Consider the following 11,398-nt stretch of genomic DNA (forward strand, 5'->3'; position numbering starts at 1 on the left):
GTAATTTTTAACATAACCCGTGAACCATACTTGAACTCAAGACAAAATTAAAGGGTTAGAGTTGAGGTGTTTGATACGTTTAATTAAATGGGTCGAGTTAAAATTGACATATATAATCTTATACACTTATCTCGACATGATCAAAACCCGACACTTAAACACGAATTACTACCCCTAATTCGTAGTAGTCTCCCCTTCAAATATTTGTTTTCTATATGAAGGGTTTAATCGAAAATCTCTCATTCTAAACTAAATTCCAAGTGAAAAAAAAAAAAAAAAAAAAAAAACCTTTTCAAGTATAGAGTAGATCCCACTTGACTTGAGACAAAGACCAATGAATTTATTTTGCATCTTTTAATTATTAAGCCAATAAAAGTTAACAACTAAACTACGAAATTTGTTATAAATGCTTCCATGCATTATTATTTTTAGTTGCAAATGTCAACCAAAGTGCTTGTGTTGGGAATAATACAACCAAATGTCTCTATTGCATGATGAGTTCGAAGACATCAGCAGGAGTTTAACTCCAGAATAGTTTACATATAATGCAGGCTTGATGCAGAGAGCGTGATGCTAGGATTAGACGAAGCAAATTGATCACACTAATTATAAACTCCAGGGAGAACATGGGCATGATCGATGAATAATATAGTAATTAATCAGGGATGACAATTCACAATCAATCAAATAGATCTATTAATTTGGTCAATTTACACCTTATCCTTTGAAGATAACCCCTATGTTTTCTTGTGACCTTTTTGTGGCTCTGGATTATCATCAAGGGACAAATGAGATGTCATTTGTTAAGAGCAACAAAAAAAAAAAAAAAAAAAAAAAAAGCCCTTTTACTTTTATTGTTAAGATCGTTATCTTCCTACTTCGAATCTGCTGAATGTGACAAAAATGGAAAAATTGGGATGAATGTGAACATAGGAGAAAAACTTAGTGGTCTTCTAGAGATGTCATTTGCTTATAAAATGAAGTCTCGCCTACTAAAAAATCAATACGAGACTCACTTAGGAGTTTTTTTTTTTTAACCACATAATCTATATGAATTACTTATTTTTCTAATATAGGACTGGAGTGTCACGTGATACCGTTTAAAGTCAATTAGAGAAAAACAAAAACAAAACGGAATACCATTTCAAGGCTTTGTTTTTCTTTTTTTGGATGAATCATTTCAAGGCCTTTGGTGCTAATTGTGGGTTTAGAGTCTATAATTGAGGCAATAAAAGAACTAAAACTTTAGAGCATATCCTGTAAAGATTTAGCAAGGTTTGGAGTTCAAAGATCTTGTGTTAATGACACAGGTGGAATAGCACTCTCTAACCAATATACTTAATGGAATAAACCTTTTTTTTCCTTGTTATGTTATTTTCTTTTTTTTTTCCCCCTTTTTTTTTGAGGTGGGGGTGGTTGGGAAGTAAATAGTCGATATTCTAGTACGAAAAAGGCAATTTCCCTAACTCCTTACCAACTTTTCTCCATCTAGACGGAGACATTTGAACAAATAGCCCATCGACGTAAAAGTAAAGCTCAGGAAATGGATAATAAGTATTGAAATTTTGATTGGACCAAAAAAAAAAGCTTTGAAATTTTGGGCAATTTTGTTAATTTAGTGGTTTCTGGAGAGGATTGACCCTAATTCCAAGTCATGTGGTAATTACAAAAAGACTGCTCTTCTCAGCCACCTTCTTTGGCCAAAAAGCCAGAGACCAATATATATTATGACATTGGACTTTGAAAATAGTTGCGTAGATGACTTCTTCCCATGCCTTTTTTTTTTTTTTAAATAAAAAAAATAAATAGTGTAAGTGAAGTCTTCGTTGGATGCAAATATTTCATACTTTTTGATATAAAATAAAGTTCCAACAATCTTTTATGCTTTGTGTCACGTTAATGAAATCATCAAACTAGTTTTATAATTTAAAATTTTGCCCTTTAGTTTTGTTGTAAGGGCATTTTCCAAGAAATTCTCCATTCATTGGTGGGGGTAAATAGATGACATGTTATCTTACGAAAAGTTTATCTTAAAAAATTACAATCATATCATATTTACTTGTTGACTGTTGTCATCAAAAATTAAATACAACATTAAAAAGTGAGTTTTCAAGTTAGTGATGGATAACAAAGGGATTAATGCCTATTAGAGTAATGCTAGGGATCATCGTTTTATCCTTCTAAAATTGATGTACCTTTCAAAATCATCATTTGATCAAAATTCAAGTATGATTCATCTAAAATTTAATTGTGATTTTAAAAGTTACATTAACTTTAAAAAAATAAAATAAAATAAGATAAAAAATAATCCATAACAATACTCTTGCGTATTAAAGGCTAAGAATATATCATTTTCTATCCACATGTATTCACCACCACAAAAAAAAAAAAAAAAAAAAGGTGATAAAAACGTATGGGTGACAGAGGTCAACAGTTTACCCCAAGACTTTTTAGCCACTTTTGGTTATGGCCTTTCACATCGAGATTTTACACCAATTATTTATTATTTAAAGTTGATATGATTTTTAAAATTATTATTAAATTTTTATAATAATTATTTTAAATTGAATAATAATTTAAAAAATCAATTCAATTTTAAAAAATAACAGAAAGACGAAAGGATAGTATATCCCATTAGTCCTTACCTATTTCCTTTTTGTTTGCAATCTCTAATTTCAAGGCATTCAAGTGAAATCATTTTGGATTTCCTCTTTTAAGTCATATATCAAAATTTTCCTCCATAATAAATTAGAATTTTTTTTTTATATATATATAATTTAATATATTAAATTGACATGTATTTAAAATGAATATGATTTTTGGGTTCATTTTTAATAAAATTATTAATTTTTATAACTATATAATTTATAATTCCCACATAAAAGAAGATGTTTAAATCATATGTATTTCGATCGTATATCAATTTGATAAATAAAATAAAATAAAATAATCAACAAAAATCAACAAAAAGGGCTTCCTAATTCAACAAAGCCACCCGCGAGCCACCGGGCCCGCCACTCCCTTTCATCCACACTCACCAAACCCCACTTATTATCCGCATCGTACGGAATGCTGACATTCAAGAGGTGTAGAGCATTCACGACAAAAGCAGGAAAATAATGCAAAACCCCCCACTTTCATTACAAGCGCGTCTACCGCTCTTATTGTGATTTTTATTAATATCATTTCTTTTATTATGATTTTTTTTTTTCTTCTCTTCTTGAACCACAATATCAAATTTAAATTAGGATATTTTTCATTCCATTTGAATCAAATAATATTCAGCTAGTTATAGTTCATAGGTATTTTTATCCTATCAAAAAATAAAAAGATAAAAATACTCTTCTACTATAACTAACTGGATATTATTTAAATGATTCGAAGGAGATCATGTTCCATCAAATTTTGAGTGATTCTAAGTACAAATAAATTGGTACAAAAACTTAAGATTGAATATTGTTTTAAATTATGGTAATGTGTTTTATAGATAAAATAAATTTATTTGTGTTTTTCCTTAACAAAAAAAAAAAACATAATAAATATTTATTATGACAACGCATAATTTCATTAATATTAGAGTAAAAAAAATTGGATTTAAATTTAGGGCCAGGGCCTAATGCTTTTATCAGATTTTGAGAGAACAAAATGTATATCCAGAAATATTAGTTGAGAGCGTGAAGTGAAAATTAGAGACAAATCTTATCCTAAGCACTCTCGCACAATGAGGTGATTGGGAGTTTGAAGACCACGGTGAGCCCAATAAGATGACTCACAACTCATAGGATGTCGTGTTCCACTTAGTATTCTACGACACGTGCCGGTAAAAACAAGGCCCTTACGAACGAAGCAAGTCGCTTGTCCTTCAGCGTGTGCCCACGGGATGAGAATCCTCATAATTTGTTTAATTAAAGGGTTAAATACCTAATATCCTAAAGTTGTGTTTTTTTTTTTTTTTGTCTAATTTTGATCACAAAAAGTATTAGTAGTTTTGATAAAGACTAAATTAATCATTTTGTCTATTGACCGTTAGTTGACTTAACGAAATCCACATCACTGACACGTGAATCAATTAAAATTTAACACTTGACATAAGTAGTTATATCATTACTGATGACGTAAATATTAATTTTTTATTTTAAAAAATAAAAAAAATAAAAATTTTTAAAAAATAAATAAAATTTGGGGTGGCCCATCTAGCTGGATGGGGGTGGCCGAAGGCCCGAAACCACTCTCAGTGGGTATTGGGGCCACCCCCATGGAGCCAAGGGGATGGCTCAATAATTTAAATTTTTTTTTTTTTAAATAAAAAAGTTTAATTATCTGGCCAGGCCATCATTGATAATGTGGCCACTTATGCTACACTTTTAATTTGTAGCATTATCTAAGTCATTGCAAAAAGAAAAAGAAAAAGAAAAAAACGAATTCTTAATTTGAAAATTTAAAAATTGTAAAGAATCATAATGCTAAATATTCAAATATGATCTCTTATAATTAGTTCAATATAAAATGGAACCTAGTGAGTTAGTGGCCATCATTTTTCCTTCGGTCAATTATAGGCCACTTTCAAATCTTTAATGAAGAAGATGTATTTCATTTGTTTTTTCTCTCCCTCTTTTTTTTAAAAAAAAAAACAAAAATTCAAACAATCAACTAAAAATACAAAATACTTAAAATTATTTTAACTTATATCTAAATCAAAACACTTTGTTAAACAAAAAAAAAAAAAAATCATCTAAAAAATATTAACTATTGTAAATTACATCAAGAAAAGGGTTGGGTTGCACTATTTTATTTAAATTAAATAGTAATTCCAATTTTTATAAATTGTAACACATTCCAATGATATCCAAATAGAAGTCTGACTTTAAGTTTAATCATAATGAACATGTTTCTGAAGACTACAAGAAGTATAAAATATAATTAAAAGACATCTTATTTTAAGAATAATTATAGTCCCGTAGATTCCAACAACTGAAACTCATTGGCTGGTATCATTTTTCAGATACAGAAGTGGAGTGACGTGCTTAATTGTTTAAATTAAATTGAAATTTATATATTGTAAGGAATTGGAGTGGATGGATGGTGGAGCCATCCCATGCCTGGTGGAATCAACCAATGAACCAATTGTTTAAGTTGCTATATTTTTGTTTATTTATTATTATTATAAAGTATTTTTAGCCATCTATTTGTTTTTGGTCAAACAATTGACTAAGCTCTAAGTTTACAACTTTTATACTTATAAAAGGAATATTAAATATTTCTTATTTTACTTTTATTTTATTTTATTTTTTTGGACATGTTCCCTCTATTTTATAGGTTTGATGTTTCAGTGTTTATTAGTACTTGAATTTTTTTTTTTTTTTTTTCAATAAGGGCTAATCCAAACGCTAATAAACAATACGCTCAATCAAATTAACCCTCCATTAGTACATTAGTATTTGAATTTGGTTTGATGTAACAGCGTTCATTAGTACTTGAATTTTGTTTATTTAAACATGCATCATTATTGAGTTCTTCGATCTAATTAACCCTCGATTGGTCAATCGAGTGAGATAAAGTGTAAAAGCATATTAACAACTTCTTTAATTTTCTCAAACTTTTTTTTTTTTTTTTTTTTTTTGTTGGGGAAGTATAAATTGTCTTAAGTTGATTTCCTTAGAATATTCATCATTTCTATATATAATTAGTTGATAGAGCTTCTATTCTAAGTAGGTAAAAAAAGGCATCATCAAGGGGGGGTCGTTAGCTCAACTACCACACCTCCAGCTAACCCCATCCCTTCTGTTCTACTATTGATGGCTGTCAACGATTGCTATTTATGGGGACAATAAATATATAATCACACACACCCAAAAAGAAAATGACAGCTTGTATTTACAAATATTATTTATGTATCTCACTTTTTAAAATATAATTCGCAAAGCTAAAACAACAATGTTTTCACTGTGCCACCACCAGTGACACCATCTCTTTTACCATTCCTCGCTATTTTGGTTGAATGCATTGCTTCAACTTTAAATGGCAAGAAGAAGAATCAAGAATGCATGCATGTTGTGTTATTTGCTATTTTCATTGTATCCATTCCTCGTATCGGAAGAAAAGAATTTGAACTAATGACTTCTGCTTTATGAAATACTGTCTCTAATCAATTAAAAATCATATTTGCATTGTATTAAATTGTCAGTAATTTCAAAAGTTTAAACGGAGAAAAAATAATAAATTTAATAATATAATTAACACAAATATATGACTTCATACATGAAGTATTTAATTAAAATGAAAGTAAACTGTAGACATGGGCGACACTACAATTTTAGGAAATGGGACAAAACTAAAAAACTAAAAAAATAAAAAAATAAATTCGGGTGGGGGAGACGGGGGCATTTCATGATAATGCAAAAAATTTAGAAGAAATTTTCAAACTTTTGTGATATTTTTAAAATTTTGGGAGTCCATGGGCGAGTGTAGTTTCGTCCTTAACTGTGGAGTCCGGGTTTGAATTATAAATCCTAGCTTTAATAACATATTAGATCACTAGTTATCTTGGCCAAAAACTTAAGCAAATAAAAAAAAAACTTAAATTTAATTATTTAATTTATAATATTGTGACTGACCCATAAAACTGATATGAATATGATATAATATAAGCATGATTTTAAGATTAATTGTCTCACAATAATTGTTTTTTGTTTTGTTTGAAATGAACAATAACAAAAAAAAAAAATCCAGGAATCCAAGAATCCAAACTGTAATGTTCGGTGTTCCGTACCATTATTGCATCAAATCTCTTCACCCCGTCGTATTCGGATTTCTAAACTTAATAATCGCCTTTGTTTGGTTGTCCTTTTAATCACGCAGAATCTTTCCAAAGCAAAAATGGCAAGGAAATTGAAATTGCTAATTTTTTTTTTTTTACTTCTTCCAAGTCGTATTCGTTGTTTATAGATTCTTGCAAAGGTTGCCGAGATAGACGGATTAAGTTTTATTGGTTTTAATTACTTTTTTGGAAGAATAGAAATGAAAAGAAAAACCGTCATGACCGGTAGCCGGTAAAGTGGAGGTCCACTGAGAAGATTCTGTCCACACAGGCAATTACGAGAAAGTACAACCCTTTGCGAAATGACCATCCCATTTAAGTATTAGCTCTGTAAAATCTAACTAATATTAATTTTATATTTCAAAAACCAACGAAAAATATTTATCTATTTTTTCGAACCCTAAATATATTATAAAAATACATTTATACCTCCAACACAAGACTCTTTTACATTATAAAAGGCACCAACTCCTGCTCTGTTCATGAGTCTGAACTCATTCAACCACAGAGAGACCGAGATTCAGTTCCAAGCCTCTGATTTGTGTTTGTGTTTCTTCTCGACATGTCGCTGCTTTCAGATCTCGTAAACCTTAACCTCTCCGACACTACCGAAAAGGTGATCGCAGAGTACATATGGTGAGCTCCTTTTACCTTCTCATATTCTTCCTCCTCTGTTTTTCTGGGCGTATTTTTGCGGTTTATCGTTTGTTTATATGTGTTTTTATGGGCTAATGGGTTTTTTTTTTGGGGTGAGCATGATAATGGGCTTGCTTTGTTTTTGTGTTATCTTCCCTGTGATCAAAAGCCACCGAAGCTATGAAATCTCTGTTTTGTTGGTCGTTTCTCTCATATTTTCTGTGTATTTATTTGGGAAATGGTGGAAAATAAAAGAAAATTTGGTACTTGCATATTCTGATGTCATAAGTTTCTCCATGGTGGAACAGTAGTTTTTTTTTTTGGTATTATCCTGTAATATTCTTCTCTTGATTATATTTGGAGTCTCTGTTAGTCCCCTGTTCTTTAAGTTTAAGGCTCTATTTAATTTGAAGGTTATGCATGTTTTTTTTTTATAGAGATTCTTCATCTTGATCAACTTCTGGTTTGTAAGATCTACTTTTGTACTGTTTTGTGTGTTTTTTGTTTCCTGTTTTCTTCTTCTTCTCCTTTTATAATATCATTTGTTTGGTTGTTTCCTGTTTTTGTCTTTCTAAGTCTTCTACTTTCCAAAATCAAGACAGACCATTTGCATCCTTTTTTTGTTTTTTTTTTTGTTTTCTGAGTTTCCCTGTTCATCCCTTCTTGTTCTTGTATGGGGCTTGGGTTGTTTTTGTAGAATTAATGATAAGATTGATGGGTTCTCATGTTTTAAGTTTTCTTCTTTGTGACCAACCTATGGTTTTGCAACATATTAATGGATTTTTATGTTGTTTTCTTCCTTGTTATTCGTGTATTTTTGTTTTTAACTAAAAAAATTTCCTTAAAACTTCTATTGCTTTGCCTAGTTTTTTCTTCTTGATTGGTGTGTGCTTTTGATTAATCTTATCGTTTGTAATTTCTTTTGTAATTTATTGAACAGGATTGGTGGATCTGGTACGGACCTCAGAAGCAAAGCAAGGGTAACAATTCTTCTCCTTTAGGAAAAACAATAGAAAAACCAAAACCTTGTTGTTGTTGTTTTTGTTCTTACTTTTCTTTTTTGGTTTATTGATTTCTTCATATTCACTTTGGGTGTACACAGACGCTTCCTGGACCAGTTAGTGACCCTTCAAAGCTCCCCAAGTGGAATTACGATGGTTCTAGCACAGGTCAAGCTCCTGGTCAAGACAGTGAAGTGATCTTATAGTAAGCTTTCTAATTTTTTTACTTTTCTCTTTCTTTTTGCCACTTGTTGAATGTCTGTTATTGATAGTCATTTTAATTGTTTGGTTCTTCTTTGTTTACTTATTTCTGTTTATATATCCTTATATTAATCATGTCTTGTTGATTTATTTAAACAGTCCTCAGGCAATTTTCAAGGATCCATTCAGGAGAGGCAACAATATTCTTGTGAGTTATTTCTCCTAGAATAAACTTCATATATGTGTATTCATTCTGGCAAAGTCTAGTTGTTTACTCATTTGCATAATATTTTCTATGTTAATTGACTTAGGTAATCTGTGATACTTACACTCCGGCGGGAGAGCCAATTCCAACAAACAAGAGACATAGTGCTGCAAAGATATTCAGCCATCCTGAAGTTGTTGCTGAAGTACCCTGGTAACTTCCATCTCATCTAATACTTATTAAAATCATTTTGAATATCATTTTCAACATCTGATTTTACTTGCAATGAAAAAACAGGTATGGTATTGAGCAGGAGTACACCTTGTTGCAGAAAGATGTCAAATGGCCTCTTGGGTGGCCTACTGGTGGTTATCCTGGCCCTCAGGTAATAAAACTTTATAATAAAACACTTCTCTTTAATTTTACTACATTCATGTCTGTTGTGTTTTTTCCCCTTACGTCTTGTAGCTTCTGAAATTCTGCTAATTGGTTTCCTTGTCTGTCTTGAAAGTTTGTCTTGTGTTAGTTTCCACATGTTGCTCTTTTTCCCTCATTCTTGTGTCTGTTTACTCTAGGGAAATACTTGGCTATATCTCTTTTTACATGCGTTGGTTTTAACTCCCTCATTCTTATTCAACTACAAACTTTCTACTTAAAACTGATAAAAGAGTAATTCCTGAATTTTGATCTCATGTACACAGCGTCCATAATTTTCATCCCACTATTTTTTATTTTTTATTTTTACCCATCGTTAAAAAATTATTGTCAATTAATCACCTATAGCAGATGTGTGATTTGAAGTTTTTACTGCTGCTCAACAGGGACCATACTACTGTGGTATTGGTGCTGACAAAGCCTGGGGTCGTGATATAGTTGATGCGCATTACAAGGCTTGTCTATATGCAGGCATCAACATTAGTGGCATCAATGGAGAAGTGATGCCAGGCCAGGTAAAGCAACAAATTCCATCCTATCTTCTTTTCATTTTTTTATAATATATCTTTAATTCATATTTTAATCTTTAAATTGTTGGTATTATATAGTGGGAATTCCAAGTTGGTCCTTCTGTTGGCATCTCTGCTGGAGATGAGGTGTGGGCTGCTCGTTACATTTTGGAGGTAATTTTACACACTCAAATTAAGAAGATACTACTGCCACTGCCACTGCCACTGCCACTGCCACCGCCATTAAATATTGTATATATGTTTTCCTAATGTTTTTGTTTCCTTGCATGAACAGAGGATTACAGAGATTGCTGGGGTGGTGCTCACTCTTGATCCCAAGCCAATTCAGGTCAGAATTCTGTGTCCCCTTATTTCATTGAAGTTTGTTCCATTTAATTCCAAGAACTTGTCCTGTTCGATCCTGGAACTTGTTTTGAATATTGGATCTGTTTGTCTCACCAGGGTGACTGGAATGGAGCTGGTGCTCACACAAACTACAGGTAATATAAATCATTAAAAACTATCTTAATTGGACTAGAAGCTGTTAAGATTCTCTCTCTCTCTCTTTCTCATTCATGAATGTTTTTGGCATTTTTTCAGTACCAAGTCCATGAGAAGCAATGGAGGCTATGAGATCATCAAGAAAGCAATTGACAAGCTGGGGCTGAGGCACAAAGAGCACATTGCAGCATATGGGGAAGGCAATGAGCGCCGTCTCACCGGCCGTCACGAAACAGCTGACATCAACACTTTCTTATGGGTAAGAAATTACATTTGACCAAAACAACTAGTTTCACATTGCTGCATACAGTCTCTCTTCTCATAGCTGTTGTTTTACATATCTATTTAAGCACTAACTCTTCTTTTGCTTGCATTTGGGCAGGGTGTTGCAAACCGTGGGGCATCTATCCGGGTTGGCAGAGACACAGAAAAAGAAGGCAAAGGGTATTTCGAGGACAGGAGGCCTGCTTCTAACATGGATCCATATGTGGTCACTTCCATGATCGCAGAAACCACCATCCTGTGGAAGCCATGAGTGCCAGCTTATCCTCCCTTGGGGATCATTGTCATTGTCTGTCTTTCCATGAGATAAAAGCAAAATGTGTCATTTGAGTACCATGTACTTTCCATTAGAGTAGCTTTGTCCTGTTATTTCTGTTTCTCATTTGCCCCATGTATGAGGTGGTGGTAGCAAGGTGAGTTTATTGCTTCCTTGCTTCATGATTCTACCTCGTGTTAAATAATGTGTTTTGTATAAACTACAAAATGAAAGGGGGCTGCTTTCCATTTGTTGAATGGTTGTTATTGTTATCTTGGAAATTATATGTTTTCCATGGAAATTATGATTGCTGCTCCATTTATATGTGTAATTAGTTTATTTGATGTTCCAACTCTTAAATTATCAGATATGTTTACTGTGGCCGAGAAGTTCAAGATGGAAAGGCCAAAAAAACATAAATTTAACAAGCAAAGCCTAACCCTAACCTACCAATCCAAAGAGTTCCCAGCAACAAAAATCTGTACTGGATTTTAACATGCTGCATTCTGAGCAATCACAACTTGCATGAGCAAATTTGTGGGGTTTGTAAATTTT

At 31.9% G+C, this 11,398-nt stretch overlaps 1 protein-coding gene across 1 annotated transcript; it reads left to right on the top strand.

The window, feature by feature from the left end:
- Positions 1-7,267: 7,267 nt before the first annotated feature.
- Positions 7,268-11,100, top strand: LOC132180783 (glutamine synthetase). The gene is made up of 12 exons (XM_059593727.2): positions 7,268-7,453; positions 8,394-8,433; positions 8,556-8,659; positions 8,815-8,863; positions 8,967-9,073; positions 9,158-9,245; positions 9,682-9,810; positions 9,904-9,978; positions 10,100-10,153; positions 10,267-10,304; positions 10,405-10,564; positions 10,688-11,100. Exons 1-12 carry the CDS (start codon positions 7,380-7,382, stop codon positions 10,838-10,840), a joined length of 1,071 nt encoding a protein of 356 aa, XP_059449710.1. The 5' UTR covers positions 7,268-7,379; the 3' UTR covers positions 10,841-11,100.
- The last annotated feature ends 298 nt before the right edge of the window (positions 11,101-11,398 follow it).

The sequence above is a fragment of the Corylus avellana genome, chromosome 5 (assembly GCF_965113065.1).
Source record: "Corylus avellana chromosome 5, dhCorAvel1.hap1.2, whole genome shotgun sequence".
Lineage (NCBI taxonomy): Eukaryota > Viridiplantae > Streptophyta > Magnoliopsida > Fagales > Betulaceae > Corylus > Corylus avellana.

What these genes read in the sequence shown, in the direction of transcription:
- LOC132180783 (XM_059593727.2), top strand. Translation starts at nt 7,380, where the DNA reads ATGTCGCTGCTTTCAGATCTCGTAAACCTTAACCTCTCCGACACTACC. An exon ending in GTGGTTATCCTGGCCCTCAG is followed by an intron (nt 9,246 to 9,681) that starts GTAATAAAACTT and finishes GCTGCTCAACAG; the next exon opens with GGACCATACTACTGTGGTAT. An exon ending in TTGATCCCAAGCCAATTCAG is followed by an intron (nt 10,154 to 10,266) that starts GTCAGAATTCTG and finishes TTGTCTCACCAG; the next exon opens with GGTGACTGGAATGGAGCTGG.